The sequence below is a fragment of the Taudactylus pleione genome, unplaced genomic scaffold, assembly GCF_031769625.1.
Source record: "Taudactylus pleione unplaced genomic scaffold, aTauple2 ptg000070l, whole genome shotgun sequence".
In the NCBI taxonomy this organism is placed as follows: domain Eukaryota; kingdom Metazoa; phylum Chordata; class Amphibia; order Anura; family Myobatrachidae; genus Taudactylus; species Taudactylus pleione.
In genome coordinates, this window is record NW_028284472.1 from 8,165,350 (window position 1) to 8,190,455 (window position 25,106).

At 43.9% G+C, this 25,106-nt stretch overlaps 1 protein-coding gene across 1 annotated transcript in view; it reads right to left on the reverse strand.

The window, feature by feature from the left end:
* Positions 1 to 22,539: 22,539 nt before the first annotated feature.
* The window catches only part of LOC148533736 (cytochrome P450 2K4-like), a 54,798-nt gene continuing 52,231 nt past the window's right edge, over positions 22,540 to 25,106 (reverse strand). Inside the window, exon 9 of the mRNA XM_088467325.1 lies at positions 22,540 to 22,721. Coding sequence (XP_088323451.1) covers positions 22,540 to 22,721 — 182 coding nt within the window. The remainder of the gene's footprint in view (positions 22,722 to 25,106) is intronic.

Genomic DNA, 25,106 nt, shown 5'->3' on the forward strand with positions numbered 1-25,106 from the left:
CAATCACGGGTGGTGAGGCATCTCCATCGGTAACAGCAAGGGAAGTGTTAATACACTCGGCACCCATTGAGGAAGTTGTTTATACCATACGTAGCAGCAGATTAAACCCCCAGCCAGGTAACCAGGTCAAAGGTAGCAACGCTGCCGGTCTGCATCCCATTCGGACAATAACTGTTCCAAATGGAAATGCAGATGCAAACGGTGTAGTGCCCACGAGGGAAGTAGTAATGCATTGTCCATGGACAAGAGCAGAACTGAATTTGGGTAGTTCTCATGAGCCCACTAATAAAGATTGGCGTGTGGTGTTAAGGGCCTGCCTGCCACACAATACCGACGTGACAAAATTTATCACGGACTGTGTATTGGATGGCGACGTTCCCTTAACAGACCATGTAAACCAAGGTAACATTTCCCGCATTGTGACTCAATTGGGTGTATATTTTCCAGTAGTAGTTAACTGGAACAAAATCTTCACAATCAAACAAAAAGAGAGTGAAACTACAGAAGAATATTGCGACCGGGCTCTGCAGGCTATCACCCAGTACACTGGGATAGAAGATATTAAAGATAGCACTCACCACAGGGGAATGATAGTCACAGTACTCATGGACGGTCTGAAAGACAATTTAAAGACTCGGGTTCAGACCTCACAGCCTGGCTGGCGGGGACTTACAATAGATAACCTCATAGAGTCTGCCATAGAACATGACAAAAACATCTCAAAAAAGAGGGAGACCCAGAGCGAAAAAATTAATGGCTGTCAGTATACAAGCTCTGGAGAGAATGACGTTAACATCACAGCCAACCGACACACCTGCACCCACACACACACCTGCACCTGAACAATTACACGTCCTCACCAATCCCACACCACAGCAAACACATCCTTACCCCACATATCATACACAACCACAGGTCCCATACTCATATCCCCCACAATATCCTTACACTCCCTATCCTTACCCATACCCACCACCTTTCCCTCTTGCTCAAATCCCACAACAATCTTTTCATCCACCCCATTCAAAATTATGTTTTAACTGTCACCAAATGGGACACATAAGTAAGTACTGCAAAATGAAGAACACCAAACAGGAACACGAGTTTCCCATGGGTTCATAGGTAACCCCAGTATCTTCTCCCAGGCCTTATATGACTGTTTACAATCTTTTCAACCTATCAATGGATCTGTTCTAATGAAAAATGTGGACGATTTATTGTTGTATTTTGGGTCATGTTTAAAAATGATATTAAACTGTTTTGCTTTATCTCCCACTCATAGGACACAAGGTTGCTAAGGATAAATGGCAGCCATGCCAGGCTGAGGTCGACTACTCGGAATACTATCCAACCCAGTGGCACAGGCATTATTTAGAGCAGTAGCTATGGATAACAAGATTTAATTGCAGGAACCTGTATGCAGATACTATATCCCTAGAATTATTAAAAATGATAGGGGGACTTATTTTATAGGTGACGTTTCCAAGAACATGTGTAAGATGATGGGTAACAACACTGAGATTATCCCAGATTGTCTTTTCCTTTATTTGCCCCCCTTTGAGATACTGTCCAAACAGGCAGCCTCATGTGAAAATATGATAATGAGGTTACTGTGCAGGGTCTCACGAAGATGAATGAGAATAACCGAAATTGAAAGTGTTATTAACTAACATGTCTAATGCAAACTGTCATGATGTCAAATCTGGAAGAATTTGTTATGATCCAAAAATTTTTTAGCTCAGGTTGTTTGACTGATCGGTGGAAAGGTCCGTATCTGACAATACAGCATCCTCAAAGGGTGGCCGGGGAAGATACGTGGGTCCATTCCACTCACTATAGGGAGGTTAACCAACCGGTGGAGATACAAGGCAGAGACAAGGCCGATAATGTGGACCTGTCGATTGTGAGCTTGTGCCGGAAGGATTAAAAAGGTGACGGTGAGATATCTGAGCTAAAGAAATGTGTAGATCAGTGCTTCCAGCAATGGAGTGGTCTGCTGTGGTCATCCTAGTTCTTTTTCTTTCCAGAGTTTTTGTCATGATGATCTGTTTGGGGATACTCAGTGTCTGTGATGGGGGACCGATAAAGGAGATGTGAGCTGATGGCGGAGCTGATGGAGTGGAGTCAGGAGGAGTGCAATGCCAATCAGGGGAGTTTCTGACCAATTTTAGTATTGTAATTGTTATGTTATTTGGGAAAAATACTTCCAAAAGTTATGACCCTCACACATGTTGAAATGCTGGGTATAAATAAAAACACACCGTCACCATATCTTCACACACAATATGAACACAGAGGCAAGAGAAATATGATACCTGGTGATATGCATAAAGCCGCTCAGTTAATCAGTGAGACAACTGGTTTCCAAGTTTTAGTCGCCCTGGATCCCACCAGGATTGCTAAGGGTACATTAAATTTTAGATATATCCAGGAACTTGCTAAATTAATAGATAATATCACTGAGATGTACGATGACACATTCAGGTACACAGGGAGAGAATTGCAAGCGTACAAGAAAGAACTAGTGCAACACAGGCTAGTGTTGAATTATTTAACTGCTGTTACTGGAGGGTATTGCGTAACGTTAGCCACCCAATTTGGAGTAAAGTGTTGCACTTATGTCACCAATGATACCAGCGATAGACCAGAAGATGGATGAGATTCTGCAGCTAAAGTGGGAATTTCGTAATAACCATAACGCATCAGTGGCTGAAGCAGGGGAAAAGATAGAAAGATGGGTGTCATGGCTGAACCCAGTGAAATGGTTCTCGGGTCTAGGAGAGTGGGTCCAGGAAGTGGTCGCCAGCGTAGGCAAATTCTTGATCCTTATACTGATTGTCATCATAGTAATTGGCATATGCATCCGGTGTGTTCCTATTGTGTTGAAGTGTGGAACGTGTGAAAACAGAGTGAAACGAAGGGATGAAACTATGATGGTGGTCAGAAATGATGATATGTATACCGAGGTAGATACAGAACTGCACTACAACCCTGAGCTAGGAAGTACCATCATTTAAATGTATAATATTTAGACATGCATAGAAGATATTATTGAAATGTTATTTATAGAACACCCAGACAATGTAAAGTCTCAAATTCCCCTTCAAAACTACTGTTATAAGACTGGTGCATCCCCACATTTGTCACATGATCTCCCAAGATCCGCGGTGTGCTTATAATAGTAGTTTTATGCCCCCGCCTAGAGACACATTGTTGATGGATTAAGAACCACCTTGTGCCATCCCATGATAACACTAAATAATATGTGAATGTAAGCCCAAAATAAATTTTTATAGCAGATTGTGATAGCATGTTGTTTGCTATCAAAGAGTGGACTGTCGAAGCTGAATAATTGGCTGAGACAAGTCCAGTTTAAAATTTAATCGCGGCAACGCCATCTTGCGAATGGCTGCAAGACTCCATTTTGGAAATGAGATCGCAAGACACCATTTTTGTGGTCAGTGTCAATTCAAGTTATAACTCAGGAGCTAAGAACAGATGGCAATGTTTTTGTTAACCTACCAAGGGCAACTGGAAAAACAAGCTTTCTGAGTAAAAGTAAATAAGAAGAGACAATGGGTATTTTTACATACAAATTGGGAATCCCTGGATGCAGATAAAGTATAGTTGTGGCAATTGTAATATAATATCTACACAATTGGATTTGTCTGAATCCTAGACAAGATGGCCCCAAATTCCACAGCTTGAGGTGGTAATACATTTGCACTTCACACAAGAGTCTGTGAGAACAAAAGAGGTTTTGTTTTCCTTTGAACACACAACAGGTGGGGGCCTGCTGACAGAGGGCATGTAGAACTACAACCCTCAGCCATCCACACTGCTGGATGTTCACTTCGTGTATGAGAAATTATGCACTTAAATCTCACCCATTAATAACTAGCGTCCTTATATCAAACCCTGAATACTCACACACTACATATTCGCACACAAGGTTCCATTAGCATCAAATTGTATGATTCAAGTTGGTTAAGTTAGTTTAAATGCTAAGAAATAGAGGTTTTTGATATCTAAGGTATTATACATGATAAGCAAGGTGTGTTTGGTTTCGTTCTGATGCGTACGCTTTTTACAGAATCCCGGTGTTATCGGTGGAGAGATCGCATCATGCAAACTCAAGTTACGGATCGCAGAACTTACAAGCAACAAAATGTTTAGTTGATGGAATGTTACAGGAGGCGTTACCAGAAAGACTCCGGCTGTTAGAGACAGGGAAAGTCTATTTGAAACAACCTGTTAAAAGTGTCGTTACATATGCTTCTCCTCTGGGAACCAATGAGATCAGCAGGAAGTTCCCCCTTTGTCCTGTTTCAGTCTGGGGGGGAATAAATACATGTGTCCGAACACTGGTTTGCCAGTTCATGCTGAATTTTGGGTGAACTGAGGATATCTAGTCAGAAGTCTATCTCTGGGTCCAGAGGCGCAGCGTATGTATAACCGTACTTGGGTCTGTATTATTTCCTTTTACGCCTAACTTGTGTATGTATAGATTGCGTGTAACTGACTGTGCTTTTACCTGAATAATACTTGTGCGTTGGAAACACAGATTCCACTCCTGTCTTTATTTGCGGTTAAACTGCGTACGCAACTGCTACTGCTCTACTTGACTCGGGAGCAGCCGGAAATTTCATAATGTCTAGTTTCATAGATAAGTTTCAGATTCCTTGTTTGTCTCTCAACCATGCCATCTCTCTGACCTCTATAGACGGACGCCCTCTAACTAACGGGATAGTCACCAAGTAGACTCAACCAGTATTGGTCCGAATTGGGGCACTTCATTCTGAGTCATTAAAATTCCCAGTGATATCAGAGGCCTCTCAAGAAATTGTTCTTGGTCTACCCTGGTTGCGTCAACATAATCCCAGGATAGATTGGAGTTCTATGCAGATTCTGTCATGGGGTATGGACTGTCAGAAATCCTGTCTTCCTAAAATTCGACCTGTAAGAAAGACAGTTCCATTAGTTTCTTCTGCCATTCCCAAGGAATATCAGATGTTCGCCGACGTGTTCTCTGAGCAACAAGCAAATATCTTACCTCCTCATAGGGAATGGGACTGTCCAATTGATTTGATACCTGATAAGATTCCAAATCGTGGTCGTACCTATCTGCTGTCCTTGCCTGAGACTCCAGCCATGACCGAGTACATCCGGGACAACCTGGCAAAGGGGTTCATTCGCCCCTCTACTTCACCTGCCGGAGCTGGATTTTTCTTCGTTGGCAAGAAGGACGGTGGTTTAAGACCATGTATCGATCATCGAGGTCTTAATGACATTACTGTAAAGAATCGATACCCTATTCCCCTGATTACTGAATTGTTTGATAGGGTCAAGGGCTCTGTCATTTTTTCTAAATTAGATCTGAGAGGGGCTTACAATCTCATTCGTATTCGAGCTGGCGATGAATGGAAGACCACTTTTGATACCAGAGATGGACATTTCAAATATTTAGTAATGCCTTTTGGATTGTGCAATGCCCCTGCTGTCTTTCAGAGTTTCATTAATGAGATTTTCCGGGATCTGTTATATGTTTCAGTTGTTGTCTATCTGGACGATATACTGATTTTTTCACCCTCTGTGTCTAAACATCAAGAACATGTTAAAGAAGTTTTGACCCATTTGAGAGAAAACCACCTTTACTGCAAACTGGAGAAGTGTGTCTTTGGAGTGCCCAGTGTACCTTTTCTCGGCTACGTTATTTCTGGCTCCAGTTTGGAAATGGACCCCAAGAAGGTACAAGCAATTCTGGATTGGACCCGAACTCAGACACTGAAAGCCATCCAGAGATTGTTGGGCTTCGTCAATTATTATAGACGATTCATTAAGGAATTTTCTACATTGCTGGCTCCCATTACAGCCTTGACCGCAAAGGTGCTAATCCTGCCCAATGGTCATCTGAGGCAGAGTCTGCTTTTCATCTTCTAAAACAGGCCTTTATCTCAGCACCAGTTCTTCGACAACCAGATCTGGACAGGCCTTTTTTGTTGGAAGTAGACGCATCAAATGAAGCTGTGGGAGCAGTCCTGTCTCAATGTTAAGAGGACAATCGAGTCCATCCTTGTGGGTTTTTTTTTCTAAAAAATTCTCACCTGCCGAAAGGAACTACGCCATATGCGAGCAAGAACTACTAGCTGTAAAGTTGGTGTTGAAGGAATGGAGATATTTACTAGAAGGTGCTAAGTTCCCATTTACTGTATTTACGGACCATAGAAATCTCCTATTTCTCAAAAACCTTCAATGTGTGAGTCCTCGTTTAGCCCGCTGGGCAATATTCTTTGCCAGGTTTCAGTTCACCCTGACCTTCAGGTCTGGAGCACTTAATCAGAAGGCTGATGCTCTATCGAGATCTCTCCTCTGTGATGATCAATGTGAAAATCAAAACAATACCCCTGTCTTGGAATCAAGAGTTTTTGCCACATTACAGGTTCAGCCTCCCACAGGAAAATCATTTGTGGCCCCGGAATTAAGGAAGCGGCTTCTCACTTGGGCACATTCCTCTCGCTTCGCAGGGCACTCAGGCACTCGGAAGACTTTGGAGTTCCTGAAAAGACACTATTGGTTGCCTTCTGTGAAGGCAGATATAATGGATTTTATCTCTTCCTGCTCCTCCTGTGCCCAGCATAAATCATCACGACAAGCTCCAGCTGGGGAATTGCTTCCACTACCCACTCCATCACGTCCATGGACGCATCTCTCCATGGATTTCGTCACAGACCTGCCAGTCTCTCAAGGCTTCAATACTATCTGGGTTGTAATAGACCGATTCTCTAAGATGGTCCACTATATACCTTTGAAGAAGTTACCTTCTGCTCCTGACCTGGCACAGTTGTTCGTCCAACACATATTTCGTCTTCATGACTTTCCTGCTGAAATTGTCTCTGACCGTGGTGTGCAGTTTACTGCAAAATTCTGGAGGGCTTTGTGTTCTGTTCTTCAAATGAAGTTAAACTTTTCCACGGCCTACCATCCGCAAAGCAACGGCTCCACCAAGAGAGTTAATCAAGATCTAGAGACTTTCTTAAGAATTTTTATGACATCTTCCCAGGACAATTGGGCTGCCTTGCTGCCATGGGCCGAGTTTGCACATAATGCTTCCTACCACTCGTCAACTAACCAAACACCATTTCAGGTTGTATATGGCCTTCATCCTCGTGTTCCCGAATTCTGAAGCATGCCTGTTTTTGATGTTCCGGCCGTTGAGGACACGGTGCGGAATTTTGCTGCCATCTGGACTCAAGTACGGTCTGATTTGCTGAAGGCATCCTCTCGCTATAAGACCCAGGCCGATAGGAAGCGTAGAATAGTTCCACGCATGCAAGTTGGAAGCCAGGTCAGGTTGTCCACCCGGAATCTTCGTCTGAGAGTTCCTTCAATGAAATTTGCACCACGCTTCATTGGTCCCTTCACCATAACAGAAGTCATTAATCCAGTGGCCTATCGCCTACAGTTACCCCCATACCTAAAAGTTCCTAATTCCTTCCATGTTTCCTTATCAAAAGCCCCTGGTCCTGAATAAGTTCCATAATGCTCTACCTGCTTCTCCTCGAGTCCAGACGGAGAGAGGAGTTGAGTTTGAGGTCGCCCAGGTCTTGGACTCTCGTCTACATAGAGGTCATCTACAGTATTTGCTGGACTGGAAAGGTTACGGTCCAGAGGAACGTTGCTGGACCGATGCTCGTGATGTCCACGCTCCCATGCTCATCAGGAGATTCCATTCTACCCATCTGGAGAAGCCTGGTGAGTGTCCTGAGGCCACCCCAAAAGGGGGGGTACTGTCACGGCCAGGGTATTTCAGCATGGCGCTAGGCAGGTATTACCTGTGAGGTCGTTGTGGCGCGGGCTGTCTGGTGGCGGAGCTGGTGTCTGGCAGGGTGGCTTTGGCTGTGCGTGTTGTTGTGCGGGCCTGTTGTCACTCTGCGCTGGAAAGGCCTGGCAGCGTTTCTGTTCCATTTGGCATGGGCGCCGCCATCTTGCCTTCTGGCCATGTGATGCAGCTGGCCAATCCTGGTGAGTCACATGTTCCCTCCGGCCAGTAACAGCACGGCATGGGGTATTTAGGAAGGGTCAGTGCCTTCCTTCTTTGCCAGTGCAACGTGTATCTCAGCCTAGCTGAGAGGGAGTTCTCTGTGCTTATCCTGTTCCTGTGAATTCGCTGTCTGCCAGTCTGCCTGTCAGCTCCTAGCTCCCGCTGGACTACCCCGCTTCCTCCATCACCCTTGCCCATACCTGAGTGCCTGAGCCTGCTGACATCCTGCTCATTTGCCTTAGTTCACTACCTGCATACCTGACTTATTATTTCCTGCATCACTACCTGCATACCTGCTTGATTATTTTCAGTCTCTCTACCTGCACACCTGGACAGCTCTAATTGTTTCTACTTGGACATTAACCCATTACTCCCACCGCAGAACTCTTGTGCACATTTATATATTCCTGGACTTTTATTTACTGCCATATTTTATGTCTACTCAAGCACTTATTAAAAATCCTAGTTTTATTTTCAAACCCGCTTCTGTGATCGCTCCTGCTACCACCCCGGGTCCACAAACAACCCAGAACATAACATTTGGTTAATAGCCAGATTTTATTTCTACAATATTAGTATATCTTCAGGAGGTTTCATTTTTTTAAATGTAGTTCACACCTCAATTGAGGTTGGTGACCACTGCTCTGAGCTCTGTCTGCACTCCCCTCCTCCTTCCCCCCATGTCACACTTGCCTACTATCCCAGATTGTCCGGGAGACTTAAACATTTGTAAAGTTCTTATGGACCCCTAAGTAGAGTCGACCACCCTCCGTGATCCACTTTCAAGCTCCTGGTCTGATATTTTCATTGAAGAAGTGGATGTTCTGGTGCATTGTGCCAAATTAAGTCGTTGTGCACAAATTCTGAGATTATTGAGGAAGGGGTCATGATTATGTGAATTGCATAACTACGCCCCACACTTCCTGCTTAAAAGGTAGGCAAGCTGTGAGCTGTGTCTATGTGTATAGCTGCAATAGGAATCTTCTCTCTGGAGAGATTATGAAAAGGAGATAAATATATGTAATAAGACAGTTAAGAAAAATCAGATGCATGTTTAAAAGGTATTTAAATTGTTAATTAAAGAAATCCTATGTAGGCTTACTGATTTAGCTTAGACCTGTAAATTCCTCCTACAAATAATTCAGTACCTACTTATATAAGTGGTGAACCAATTTGAGGTGGCTTACTGTATCGTCTATGTGGATCTAAGACAATCTTTGTGGCGGTAAGCTTTTGTAATTAAAACACCTCTTTGGGTATCATATACTTCCTAAAGAATTTCAAAACCCTGAATTGAGCCTTGATTAACAGCAAAAGAATCTGTATGACATAATATCAGACAATCTACAGTACGACGATGTATGTCAGGACTAGAGATTTGCGCTGACCCCCGTCTTTTGGTTTAGTTTTTGGATCTGGATTCATTTTCGTGTTTTGGTTTTTGTCTTGGTTTTTCGGTGGAAACTACAGACAGTTAGATACTGTACAGAATATTTTTAAAATGTGTAACAAGTACAGGTGAACCACTGTCAAGTGTTTTGGTTTTAGACCTGGATTTATTTAAAAAAAAAAAAAGGAGATTAGAACTGTGACTCAGATCTGTCCAGATTCACCAAATGAGGGTGGATTTGGATTTCTGGAGAACTGAGTGGAACATCCTTAGTAAAGACATATGTCAGACATATTATTTAACAATGGTTTATTAAATCTTAAGTGCATAGTTTAACGGGTAACAGATCTGCATATGTGTTAATAAAATTACACTGAGTCAGGTTTAAAATAGCTCTTATTGACATTATTTGATAATAAAAAACAACAACAAGGGAAGGTTCTTCCGTTCCCAATGATCTTTCCTTATTTTGCTGCATTATGTATTATGACCACTAGAGGGCCTCATCAGATAGCTAGAATTGAAACTTTTTTTCTGACAGGCAACACTGGTTACACATTGAGGGGTAAATTGACTAAGCTGAGAGTTTGGGAAAGTTTGCAAACTCGGGAGAGTTTGGGCATTTTTTTCCACTCTGAAATTTAATGTCAAACTCGGGAGAGAGATCTCCTTTGCTATGGGAAAATACTGGAGAGTTGGCAAACTCTCTTCAATTCACCATCGGCCAAACTCGAGAACCTTTTCACTGGTGAAGATAGGATTCTGGAATTTACCAAGCAGAGAGTTTCTAAACTCTCATGACATGGGAAAACTCTCCTGTAAAAACTCATGAAAAAAATACACCTGCCTGTGATCTGAGAGTTTGGCAGAAACATACACAGATCACTGTGATCCATGTATGTTTCTGCCTTTAAATATAGAAAATAAATTTAAATATCTGAAATAAAATGACATAGGGTCCCCCCCCAAAAGCCTAACCAGCCCCAGGCTTGCCAGCCTGTCTTGGTTTCTAAAATTACGGGGAACAAAATGCATAGGATTCCACCATAATTTAGAAACCAACACCAGGTGCGTAGGGTCCCCCCTATATTTAAAACCAGCACCAGACCCAAAACGGCCGGGCTGTAATGCCACAGCCCGGAGACCCTTTCACCTGGGCTCTGGGGCCAAAGCATTATCAGCCCAAGCAGGTCAGGCCAAGCCAGGGATCTCAGGGGAGGTGGGGACCCCCCAAAAAAGGGGGTCCACCCTCTCCCTTAACCCCAGGCTAGGTCTGAAGCCTGGGCTCTTCCCCGCACCCCAGGAGCGTTGGGTACGGGGGTAATAAAGTCGGGAAATTTAAGTAAACTATAGTATTTTACAGTGGGACAGCATGCCTGCCCTTTGGCACTTGTGGAACTACAAGTGCCAGCAGACGGGTGGCACCTGTACCCCCACTGTAAAATAAATAGTTAAAGAAAGACAAAACACACTCACGGTGATTAGTAAAACTGTATTACACACACCTACCCATTCACACATACTTACCTATACCAGATGCTTCTGTCCTCTTTTCCAGTAGAATCCGTAATGACTGGCCCTGCAAAAAAGATTTCATACTCACTGTCATGCCTTCAGCATAGGGTTTGTTATGTTGCACTTAGCAGCCCCACCTAGTGGTCAGGACAGCAGTAATTTAAATCTGATCTATTTTGTCCTTCTTAGCATTCCATAGTAGTCTAGCAATGCATTCTGGGCTAAAGGAGCTGTAAGCAGCCATTTTCCTTTTCACATGGTCCCAGACAGTCATCATTACATATGCTCAACCTGGTACAGCATCTGATGGTGATTTCTAAGCTTCAACTGTGCCATCATATTGTAGATCTGCTTAGTCAGTAATGCATGTTAGCTGTACAATGTGACATTGCAGCCTGTACTTTGCATACTGTATGTTTCATGTTGTTTGCATTTCCCATGTTATGTATATGTTTGCCTTGCATTCCCATGTACATATAGTAATTGCTTTTCATTGTTTGTTTTCAGTTTTACCACATTACTTGTCATATCATTACTTATCATCACATTACTTATCATTTCAACGCAAGTTCCTCTATCGAATAATAAACTCAGTTCTTCAGATCACATCTGACTGGATTATTCGAAGATAGAGTATTGGTTATGCTGGCTGCTCCAAATTTGTCAGACACTTAGTGCGGGGCAGTACAGTAAAACATCGGGCTCCCAGCGTGTGATGCATATATCTGACTTCGTCAGCAACATTTCTGTCAGCAAGTGGGACACATACTGACTCACAGATCTGTTACACTGCCAGCCAGAGCTATCTGCATATGACAGCACAAAAGTTTCTATACAGTCTAACCATGGCAGCTCAGCAATAGGAGTACCGCCATTGACTACACAGGATTTTCATACTGTCAGTACAGCCACCTGCATATGACAGCACAAGAGTTTCTATACAGTCTAACCATGGCAGCTCAGCAATAGGAGTACCGCCATTGACTACACAGGAATTTCACACTGTCAGTACAGCCACCTGCATATGGCAAGACAACAGTCCCTGGACAGTCAAACAGCCTAACAACAGTTCCAAGACCCTGACTACTCAGATACCTGCTACAGTGTCAGCTCAGTTATCTGCACATTACAATACAGCAGTCTCTACATAGTCAAGCATTTCCAATCCATCATCATGTCACAGAAAACAACATCTTCATACAAAACAAGGTCCCAAGTCTCTAGTTCCTCCAAATCTTTATCTATCAGCAATGCAGCCATAATGGCACGCGCAAAAGCGGAAGCTGCAAAAGTGCGGACCACCTTTGCTGAACAAGAGATGCAATTGAAAGTAGAAAAATCATGTTTAGAAGCAGAGAAAGGAATAGAGAGATCACATCTGGATGCAGAAAGATCACGTCTGGATGCAGAAAGAGATACAGAAAGATCACGTCTGGATGCAGAAAGAGATACAGAAAGATCACGTCTGGATGCAGAAAGAGATGCAGAAAGATCACGTCTGGGTGCAGAAAGAGATGCAGAAAGAACACGTCTGGATGCAGAAAGAGATGCAGAAAGAACACGTCAGGATGCAGAAAGAGATGCAGAAAGAACTAGTCTGAATGCAGAAAGAGATATGGAGAGGTCACGTCTGGATGCAGAAAGAGTTATGGAGAAACAACGCCTAGAAGCAATTAGTGAGAAGCTCACTGTAGAGAAGGAGGCAGCAGTTCCTGATGCTGAAACACAATTCTTAGAGTCTGTAGAACTTATTAATATAAGGAGGATCAATGTGCTTGACGCAGAGCTTGGATCGCAGAATTCATTGCAACGCACATCAGAATATGTAAATCAAGCATCCAAAATGAGCAGCAAACCTCAATCAGTACAAAGCATGCATTCAGATTTCATCTGTGAAACAAGCCAAACACATGCAGCGCCCCCACTAGTCAACAGTGAACTGCAAACTTGCAAACAAGAGAATTCTAGACACAGGGAACCCATGAGGGACAACCTTTCCCCACACCAGGTATTTGAATCTGCAAACTACAACAAAGGCATAACTACCCACACACAAAAGTGGTATGATACAAGCCAACAGGAACCATACAATCCTAACAGGTATGACCATGCACCATTTACTCACCATGTTAATGCACAAACAACATCTCCTAGAGCCAATCAAGACACATTAGACTTTGCCAAGTTTCTTGCTCACCGTGAGCTGGTCACAAACGGACTCTCAAAGTTCAATGTTCACCCTGAGAGCTTCAGAGCCTGGCAATCCTCTTTCCAAAATGTAATCAGAGGGTTAGACCTTTCACATAGCAAAGAGATAGACCTTTTAATTAAATGGCTTGGGAATGAATCCGCTGAACATGCTAGAAGGATAAGAGTGATCAATATTAACCACCCTGAGAATGGCCTTAACAAGATCTGGGATAGATTAAATGAGTGCTATGGCTCACCAGAGATAATAGAAAGTGCACTATTCAAAAGAATTGATGATTTCCCTAGGTTACCTAACAAAAGCTATCAGAGACTGAGAGAATTAAGTGACCTACTAATGGAGCTTCAAGTAGCCAAGTGTGAGGGAGACTTACCAGGACTTGCCTTCCTCAACACAGCCAGAGGCATTCACCCTATAATGCAAAAGCTACCTTACAATCTGCAGGAGCAACGGCTCATCCATGGTTCCAAATATAACCAAAGGCACAACGTGCCATTTCCACCATTCTCTGTTTTTGTGGACTTCGTGCACCAACAAGCTAAGACCAGGAATGATCCTAGTTTTGCCTTTACACTGACTAGCTCAACCCATATTCTACCTAACCCCCGCAAAATGTCAGTCGCAGTTCACAAGACTAATGTGCATTATACAGATTCTTCCCACAGGTCTACCTATTCTACTCATCAAGAGAACAAAGATAAAGATCCTGCCAAGCAGTGTCCCCTGCATAACAAACCGCATCCTCTCCTGAAATGCAGAGCCTTCAGAGAAAAGTCCCTGGAGAACCGCAAAGCATTCCTAAGAGAAAATGGCATCTGTTACAAGTGCTGCTCTTCTACAACCCACCTTGCCAAGGATTGTAAGGTTAGTGTTAACTGCATAGAATGTCACAGCACAGAACACAACACAGCTCTACACCCTGGACCTTCCCCATTGACTTTACAATGCAGTTATGGTGACACAGAGCATGGCGGGGAGCTCAGTGTGGAGAAAAGAGACACTACTGCAGTCATACCAGAGATAACTTCACAATGTACTGAAGTCTGCAAAGACACTATTAGTGGCAGATCTTGCTCCAAAATCTGTTTAGTCAGAGTCTAACCTAACAGCCAACCAGAGAAAGCCATCAAACTTTATGCAATCCTAGATGATCAAAGTAATAAGGGGGTCATTCAGACCCGGTCGTTAGCGCCGATGCGCTCGGACCGGGTCGATGGTCCCCCACAGAGCATGCGCACGACGGCACCGGTGCCGTTGTGCGCATGCGTGAGACCCGCTACGACCAACAGCGCCGGTCGTAGCGGGTCTCAATCCAAAGTGGGCGAGCTGTCGATGTTGATTGACAGCTCGCCCTGTTTGGAAGGCGGGCCGGGGGGGTGGCAGCCCAAACGGAGGCATTCCCATGGGAACGCCTACCGTTTGGGGGAGGCCCCACTGATATCACTAGTGATGTCAGTGGAGAGCTTCCAGCTCTGACAGAGCCAGAAGCTCTCCGGGGCTTACGACAAGGGAGACCCTACCCTAGGGTCTCGTCGTAGGCCCAATGGTCGCGATGGTCTTGACCATCGCGACCATCACCTTAGGTGGTCGTAAGGCTGTGGGTGTTAACCCACAGCCTTACCACCGCAAAAGATGACGTCTTGAAAATTCAAAACATCCTCCCCTCATTCAGACCGACCGCACGCTCTAGCCAGATCAACCTTCTTTGAGACCTTTAATATCAAAGGATCCAGCACTCCATACTCCTTAAGGACTTGTGCAGGGAGTTTCGAGACAATGGGGAGAAGAGCAATCGGCTATCAAGTCGAGTCCTTAGATGGAAAGACATGCCTTCCCTTACCCACCATCACTGAATGCAATGAGATCCCTTATAATAGGTCTGAAATCCCTACACCAGACGCAGCTATCCATCATGCACATTTGAAACATATAGCACATCTGATACCAGAACTGGACCAACTAGCCCAGATAATTCTACTCATTGGGAGAGATATCTTACGAGTCCACAAAGTCAGAAGTTAGATTAACGGTCCACACAATGCTCCTTATGCTCAAAGTTTAGACCTAGGATGGGTCATAATAAGAGAAGTATGTCTTGGAAAAGTGCCTAAACCAGCTACCGTCAACAGCATGCTTACTTGTACTTTAGAAAACGGACACCCTTCCCTATTTCAACCATGTCACAATCACTTCCTCATAACGGAACTACCACACTGCACTGTCATAGACTCTCCTAGTGACAACCACATCTGTGACAGCTACCAAGAACATTTGGCTTGCACAGTCTTCCAAAGAACAAAAAGGGATGACCAAGTCGCAATGTCCATAGAGGACAATCTATTCCTGGAAATAATGAAAAGGGACTAGTCAAAGATGATGCCAACAGTTGGGTTGCAGCTCTACCCTTTTAACACACAGACGGCGCCTACCTAACAACAGAGTATTTAAACGCTTCTCTTCACTAAAACGCAACTTCCACAGGAACAGTTCTTCTCTTTCATGGACAAAATATTTGAGAACGGTCATGCTGAGATAGCTCCCATTCTTAAAGACACAGATGAATGCTGGTACTTACCAATGTTTACAGTATACCACCCAAAGAAACCAGGTCAGATCAGAGTCGTGTTTGATTCCAGTGCCAAGTACGAAGGCATCTCCTTAAATGATGTTCTCCTGACAGGACCAGACCTCAACAACAAACTCCTTGGAGTACCCATACGTTTCCATAAGGACTCTATTGCCTTCACAGCTGACATTCAACAAATGTTTCATTGCTTCCTCGTGAGGGAAAGTGACAGGAATTTCCTAAGATTCTTTTGGTTCAGAGACAACGACCCCTCTAAAGATAATGCAGAGTACCGCATGAGGGTACACATCTTTGGTAACAGCCCTTCCCCTGCAGTTGCCATCTATGGACTCAGATGTTCAAGAGGGTGAGCTAGAGTATGGTTTTGATGTTAGACAACTTGTGTAAAAAGATTTCTATGTAGATGACTGTTTAAAATCTATGCCAACGGATGAGACAGCAATCAGCCTCCTCAAGAGAGCTCAGGAAATGCTTGCCTGCTCTAATCTCAGGCTTCACAAAATAGCTTCCAAAAGCAAACGAGTCATGGAAGCCTTCCCTTCTCAAGATCATACCCGTGACTTAAGGGATTTAGATTTAGGAACTGAGGCCCTGATTCAGAGCCGGACGCTCTGACAGAGCGCTTGCTCTGAATCAGGGCAGTTCCTGCTCCTTTTTGGAGCAGCCTCCTGGCCACTCGCATAGCTGTGGGTGACCACCCACAGCTATAGCGAATGGCCAAAATGATGGTCGCGATTGTCAAGACCATCGCGACCATCGGGTTTGCGACGAGATCCTTGCGGTAGGGTCTCGCTTCCGCAAGCCCTGGAGTGCTTTTGGCTCTATCAGAGCCAAAAGCACTCCCACTGACATCACTAGTGATGTCAGTGGGGCCAGCCCCAGACGGTAGGCGTTCCCATGGGAACGCCTCTGTCTGGGCAGCCATGCCCCCGGCACGCCCACGAAAGGGGGTGTGCTGTCAATCACCATCGACAGCATGCCCCCTTTGGTGCGAGACCCATAACGACGGCTTGGCCGTCGTTACTCGGGTCTCATGCATGCGCACGACGGAGCCGCCTCCGTCGTGCATATGTGCACTTGGGCAACATCGACCCACTTGCGAGCACTCAGCGCTCGTGAGCGGGTCTGAATTAGGCCCTGATTCTCCACCAGCTCAATGTAGCCTTGGACTCTTATGGGACTTAAAATCCGATTCCTTTACCTTCCAAGTGAACAGTGGGGAAAGACCCTACACCTGCAGAGGTCTTGTCTGTTATAAACAGCTTGTATGACCCCTTAGGATTTGCTGCTTCTGTCACTATCCAAGGTAAAGCCTTGCTCAGAGACCTAACCTGCGAGTCATCCGACTGGGATGTGCCACTGTCTCCTCAGAAAAGAGATTTGCGGGAGGAGTGGAAAAGTTCTCTGTCCACCTTAACCAACCTTTATATTACACGTTCATATGCTCCTGTGCCTTCTACAGAAGTACAAAACCAGAGACTATGTGTATTTTCTGATGCTTCAATCCAAGGAATTGCCGATGTCGCATATCTTAAAACTGTGGATATTAGAGGCTAGAGTCATATTGGGTTTGTCATGGGCAAAGCGAAGTTAGCACCACTTTAGTGCTAGCTGTGACAACGATCCATACCATGATCTCACATTGTCAACTTGAGCCACACAGATTCCAAAGATTCTCTACTTGGAAATCACTTCTTAGAGCAATTACCTGCCTAACTCATACATTTAAACAAGCCACATTTCTAAGAGTGACTGAATGTATAGGTTGGCATCACTGCCAAAATATTTACGTAACCAAAGAATTACAAATTCACTCAAACATCAACAGTAAAGGTGTAGAGAAATACCTCAGTGATCAAAGTTGTACATGGTCTTTCAACCCGTCTCATTCTTCTCATATGGGAGGTACATGGGAAAGGATGATTGGCTTAATACGCAGAATCCTTGATTCTATATTCCTACAAGTAGGTACTGCAAGACTTACTCACGAGAGTTTAACAACTTTCATGGCTGAAGTCTCAGCTATCGTCAATGCCAGACCTTTGACTTCAGTTTCTAATGACCCAGAGGATCCGCTTCTACTTACTCCTGCTACTCTTCTTACTCAGAAGACCGGGACTATCTATGCTGCTTCTGGAGAGTTCACCAACAAAGACTTATTCAAACGACAATTGAGGCAAGTTCAAAGCCTAGCAAACACCTTTTGGGACAGGTGGAAAAGACAATATATCTCTACCCTGCAGCCAAGGACCAAGTGTCAAGTTGCCAAACCCAACCTAAAACCTGGTGACATTGTGCTGGTGAGTAGCAATGCTAAGCCCTGCAGGCTATCCATAACAGTGCCCTGCTGACTCCATTGTCTGTGTGCCTTAAAGGTATTGAGGAGCTTATTCAGATCCGGTCATTAGCTCTACGAGCTCGCAACTTGGTCGATGTTGCTCCAGTGCGCATACGCACGATGGAGCCGGCTCCGTCGTGCGTATGCGCGAGACCCGGCTAACGACGGGTGATCCATCGTTATGGGTCTCGTAGCAGACGGGGCGTGCTGTCGATGTTGAGTGACAGCTCGCTCCGTTTGCTGGGCCGGCCCAGCCCATGGAGGCGTTCCTGTCGGAACACTTGCCGTTTGGGAGCGGCCCCACTGACATCATCAGTGATGTCAGTGGGGAGCTTCCTGCTCAAACAGAACAGGAAGATCCCTGGTGCTTAAGGTGGACGAGACCCTACCTTAGGGTCTCGTCGTTAACCTCGATGGTCGCGATGGTCTTGACCATCACGACCATCACCCTTAGTGGTCGTTAGAGCTGAGGGTGTTAACCCACAGCCTAGCGACCGACATGGAGGCGGCCGTTCAGGATGCAAGCGGCCGCCCTGTTTCAGAATGACTGCTTGCATCCTACGACCGCCTCTGAATGAGGCCCTGAATGAGACACTGCTGCAGCTGATAGCTAACTGAAGTCTCCTGAGTCTATAGAAACTGGCATAGCAGGGAAAACGGTCTGCCTATCAATGTAATGGTCAGTTGTTAGAGATTATGGCAATAGTTCACTGAATCGGGTTGTCTGAATGAAGCCTGAGGTAGCGTTTGTGTGAGGTGAGCTAGGCTTTTTGGTACTCACTATTCTCCCCTCTGCCGACCAGTCTCGCCTATGATTGGCACTTTATACTGCTCCTCAAACCACTCCTTCAGCTCCGCCTCCTTCTGACAGGCTCCGCCCTGGCTGCGCCTCCTTCAATCGCGGGTACTGTCTCCCTGGGGTGCCGTCCGGTATACTCTCACTGTCTTAACTTCGCTCTCCGGGGACCTGGCTGACCGAAAACACTGCCCCCTCAGGTAAACACACAGTGTAGTGCTTTGCTTGCCTCACGACCAACTGCCTAACAATAAAGAGTAGAAACGAATGTCTGTAATAGGGATTTGATACTGACTGTTGTTTCCTGGGGTTACTGTGAAGCACGGGTCTCTCACTCCACACCCTCTGCCTTGGATAAGATGGGAAGCAGCAGAACTCAGTGACAGAACAGGTCTCTTACACCCTAAACTTTCATCCTTCTATACTACATGGTAAAACGTTGGTGCAATCGACCTATCTGAAGGAAAATTATTTTGATTATTTTCTAGTTTGAAGATTTTATGATAAGATACTTAAGTTCAGTAGCATATAATAGTATCCTTTAAAGATTTCAGGACTAGGTGACTACAAGGATTGTTACATCTGGATCCTGGGTGTATTTTATTTATTATCTACGTAATATTTGTATTTTTCTGTATGTGATTATATACATGTTTTGTTATATTGTCTATCATATTTTGCATCCCCAAGAGGGACGCCCCCTTATATCCCTTTTTGTGTATCATCCGCACCTCGCCCCTTTTTCTAGTGTTTGTCTTTTAAGTCTATTTTAACTAGATTTTGAAGTAATAAAAGTTATATTTTATGTAAATATTGTATATTTCGTGGCTATAAGAGTGCTCCAATATAGAGTCTTTTGTTGGCCCGTCTCACCTTCTCTTTCCTCTGTAACTTTAAAAGTCCCCTTAGTAGTGAGTACATGATCCGTCCAACATTTCTGCCCAATAGTTCATTTATAACGTCACCTTCAGAACATCGGAACAATAATTCAGTAGCGTGTACACTGGAAATTGGATTTTATCAAGATTGTTTCATTTCTCAGGAAACCATAAAGACTGTTGGATTGTGGGTAAAAGTGTGTATATCAGGTGTGTATTTAGCTTTACACCAACCCAACAACCCAATACACCATTTGCCACGATGGAGTTTTAGTACGTCTTCCGCTGAAAGTAGAAGCAGCATAATACATCACATACAGATACTGAACATACCCTGGCCACAGTAAGCAATCTTTATTATATGTCATTTATAAATATAGTTTACTTTTTTTTTCATAGTCACAGGTACAAAACTGTGTACATAACATCATAGTTAAGGTCTCAATCATAAGCACACAAATGCCTTTTGGCTGGGATGACAGCATAGGGCCGTATTCAATGTAAGGCGAAAAGTCCGGACTTTTCGTCTGCTGGACTTTTCGCCTCCTTCGCCTGTTTTGCAGTTGGAAAAGTATCACGCGCGTCCCCGCTTATCCCCGTTTTCAATTTGTAAAGACGCAAAAACGAGACCCGGCGAAACTGGAACAGGCGAAAAGTCCTGTCAATTTTCGGGAAATCATCCTGGCACCCCCCTAAAGATGTCCAGACATGGGGGATCACTATGGGTACCCCCGTGTTTGCCTGATGAAGGGAAGTCGGGTTTTTAAATAGCCGCGGCAGGTGCATAAATGCCGCTTTCAAGAACAGATGAAGAATAGCATTTAGCTAATTTTTTGGGGAAAAATAACTATGGCCATCAAATTTGGGGTACATGAAAATGGGTGCAAGCATATTTTTAAGTCCCTAAAATGTTTTTTAAAAATTCTTCAAAAATGCACCTGCGGCTACCACCCGCAATGAAAAAAACACCTCCCGCATACATTGGGACCCCTCTGAAATCAATTTCGCTATTTTAGAAGTTTTTCCGCAATTTTTTTTTCACCCCCAAAACTAAAGTAAATTTTTTGCGGTGTCCTGGTTTTTTTTTTGACACACATTACTTTTAGGGGGCATTCCCAGGGGTGCAGGCTATTTTTTTTAATCCCGCACCCCTAAACCCCAATTCTGCACTTTTTTTCGCCATGTGTTACATGGAGAAAACTTATGCCAGTTTTTTAATAAAGGCTTTTTGCACCAGCGAAAAGTCTTTGAAGTTGAATTCGGGGATAATTGAAACAGGTGAAAATGACGTCATCATGGGTTTTCGCTTCAAATTGAATACGGGCATTTGTGTCCTAGCGGCTCAGGTGAGACTGCCCTAATCCCATAGGAGAATGGGCAGCAATAACCATACACCCAGAGACTGTGCTCGTCATACAGGATCACAGCCGCCGCTGCACCATCACGGCTCACTGACGGCAAACACAAGCGTGGAGAGTGCCCAGCAACTCAGCTGCTGCCAGTACAGCGCGGACAATAATGCCAATCTAGACGGCCCTTTTGGACGAAGTGCCTGACAACCAAAACCCTCCATGGGGCTTCCATCTACCTGCGCAACCTGGAGCAGTAAGTATTATCGGTAGGTGATACATTTATAGTACAAGGTACTATGGGGGGAATTCAATTCAACGCGATGTTGAATAGCCGCGAGAGGGAGCTCCCGCAGCTATTCAATACACCGCGCTGTGTGGTCGGAGAATGCCGGTTATCGCACCTATTGCACCTTACCAAGGGTGTTACGGAGCGTTAACCGGCATTCTCTGACCAAAGTGCCGGGCGCATGGCTATTAGCGCTGCGCTAAGCAGAAGAACAGCTGCGCGCCCGGCACTTTGGTCGGATTTCTCCTCGCATCCCCAGGGGGTGCGAGAAGAAATCATTAGCGCGTCAAACAGCGCGGTGTATTGAATAGCTGCAGGAGCTCCCTCCGGGCGGCTATTCAACATCGCGTTGAATTGAATTCCCCTATGTGGTCATAGCTCAGACATAAGCAGCTTCTGAAACCAGATACTGAACACTATATTACAGAGTAAGGGTTAGTCACCCTGGGAAATTCAGTGTTAATGTACTAACCAATATACTGTATATCCTATATGGGGAAATAGTAAATTGTTTATTGTTTGATCAGGACAACAAGTATTTTTCTGAATTTGTAGACATTATTGTATATAAGTCCAAACTCCTCACACTGGACATCTAGGAGGAACTTCTTGCATTATGTGTATTTTAAGGTTTTGAATATCTTGTATGTATAATGTATGTATTTTTTACACTAGTAAATTACTAAAATAATTCTGTGGGACTGTGGGGCCTATATTTACTACAATCCGCATTTAAAATGCGATTACAGTGTGATATTTCTGACTAAATATCACCGGAACTTATCAGAAATCACATGCAGGGACAGAGCTTGTGATAAAGTTCTGTCCCTGTGAATCCCATCCGTACACTTTTTTGTGAATTTTTTTGGGAAAAAATACTGGGAGACTGTGTCTACACATCCACTGCTGCCGGCTACCGCAACCACCCCCCTCGTAACCACCCCGCGACGCACCCCCCGCTTAGCTTGCGCTTACCTCCGGTGATCGGTGCACCAGTGACCCCGGGCATCTGTTATGTGTGAAACGTGCAGCCAATTGATTTCTAAATATTGATGTTATAATGAATATTTAAAGTGTCAGTGATCAGTGATGTGATTGTATTGTATATATAATATCAATGAAAATTTACATTCCCTTAGTCTAGATTTTAAAAACGGGGCACAGCACTTATCAAACCCTTCTTTGGTGCAATTGTAAACCCAACTCCACGGGTCAGATCCACATGACTGACGCCGGGGGGTGAGCGGAATGTGAATTTCTGTAATAGGCTTGCAAAGAAGATGAAAAGCTCCATCCTTGCGAGATTCTCTCCAACGCAGACTCTACGGCCTAAACAGAATAAACGACAATCGTTACATGGAATCATTTTGAAAAGATATATATTTTTTAATGAATAAATGTTAGTTTGGTAATTAAATATCTGTAAGCAATCTCTAAACTTTCATTTTGTGTAATGATATAGTAAGATATTTAATGGAATCCTCCTGAATATATTTGAAATGTATTTAAAAAAAAGAAAATCTTCATTCTCTTATTGTATCTGACAAAATTAATATTGTAAATCGTAAACGTAACAATTGACAGAAAAAAAAAGGATGTAGTGGCTGGCACAGTAGAGTACTCCATACATCAACACCTCCCCCTGCTGTACGCTCTCTCCCTGTTACAAAAACATATAATTTTGGTCTTTGCAAAAACCTGAAAATAAAATTCAGGGTTATACGAATAATAACATATCATCACATTCAAGTTTATTCCAGTCCACTCATCTTCAAGTAGATTAACAACAGTATATCAACAGGTGCCTAACCCTAAGACCCCCGGGAGCCCTGAAACCTAACCCTCCCGCCCCCTTCCCCCATGGCTGTCCGCGCCCGGCTTACCTTCGTTAGGTATGCCGGGCATCGGGCATTTCGTAGGTCTAATGACAGGCATCGGGCATTTCGACGCCTGTCATTAGTACCCTAAAGGGATATGACAGTCGGGAAGCCGGCGGTTTTTGACCGTTGGCTTCCTGACTGCATCCCATCAGATCTATATGTGCTTGGATCATTCATGGTGCTTGGTGGTATAGGATAGATAAATTGAACCTTTGTTTTCACACTCCATGCTGATGGTGTCATTTTTGCTTATAAGACTTAAATCACAAAAAGTTTCTTTAAGGTGTAGAGCTTCCTTGCTTGATTCTGTTAGTGTACAAAAAGGAATTTTTAGGCAAGTCCGCACAGAGGAGAAAACACAGGGCAATTCAAACATTCACCTAAATATGAGTTTTGAGTTCTCCCAATACTAACCAAAAATTTACTAAGAATTAGAATTAGAACAGAACCACCATATAACATTTTTTTTGTTGGTGGCAATCCTGTTTGGTCAGTCGTGCTCCCCAGAGCCATGTATATTCATTATAGTAATGAAAAAAAGGAGAAAAAAGAAAGAGACTCTGTGTGGGGGCACACTTATAGGGAGAAAATTCAGTTAAATCTTAACTTAACTTTTAATATATAATACTAATAAAAAGGAGTTAATGATTGAAAATTCTAAAATACAAAATCAACTATGGTTGATCACTGCTGCAGAAAGCGAAAATATTAACTAAGTCAATTCATCAAACAGTATCATACTGTAATCTTGCTGCCGGTAACAAGGAATGCTCTCTAGATAATCAAAAATGTAATCTGGAAAAATTTCCTGTATAATATATATATCTCCCACCCGACCTGCTATTATATACCTTATTGAACTGATATATTGTATTAGGAAGGGGTGTGCACCGGCCACTTTTCGTGTTTTGTGTTTTGGTTTTGGATCTGGATCTTTCTTCGTGTTTTGGATCTGGATTGGTTTTGCCAAAACCACCCTTCCGTGTTTTGGGTTCTGGGTTTTGTGTTTTGGATCTGTATTTTTTTTTAAAAAAGCATAAAAACAGCTAAAATCACAGAATTTGTGGGTTTTTCTGCTCCTATGCTATTATTAACCTCAATAACCTTAATTTCCACTCATTTCCAGTCTATTCTGAACACCTCACACCTCACAATAGTGTTTTTATGTCCAAAAGGTTGCACCGAGGTAGCTGGATGACTATGCTAAGAGATACGAGTGGGCGGCACAAACACGTGGTCCATCTAGGAGTGGCACTGCAGTGGCAGACAGGATGGCAGTTTGAAAAACTAGGCCCCAAACTATACATAATGCAAAGAAAAAAAAGAGGTGCAAGATGGAATTGTCCTTGGGTCCTCCCACCCACCCTTATGTTGTATAAACAGGACATGCACACTTTAACAAACCAAACATTTCAGCGCCAGGGTCTGCCACACGACTGTGGCTGAAATTATTGGTTCGTTTGGGCCCCCACAAAACAAGCTGGCAATTAATCTGTCCCTGCACAAACTGGCTCTACGGAGGCAAGATGTCGTCCTCATCCACCGATTCCTCACTCTCTTCAGTGTTGTGTACATCCTCATCCTCACAGAGTATTAATTCGTCCCCACTGGAATCCACAACCACAGGTCCCTCTGTACGTTCTGGAGGCTGGTCTCCCTGGAAGAGTTGATAATTCATTTTATGAACATCATCTTCTCCACATTTTGTGGAAGCAACCTCCTACGCCTTTCGCTGACAAGGTTCCCGGCTGCACTAAACACTCTTTCGGAGTACACACTGGAGGGGGGGGCAACTCAGGTAAAATAGAGCCAGTTTGTACAGGGACCTCCAAAT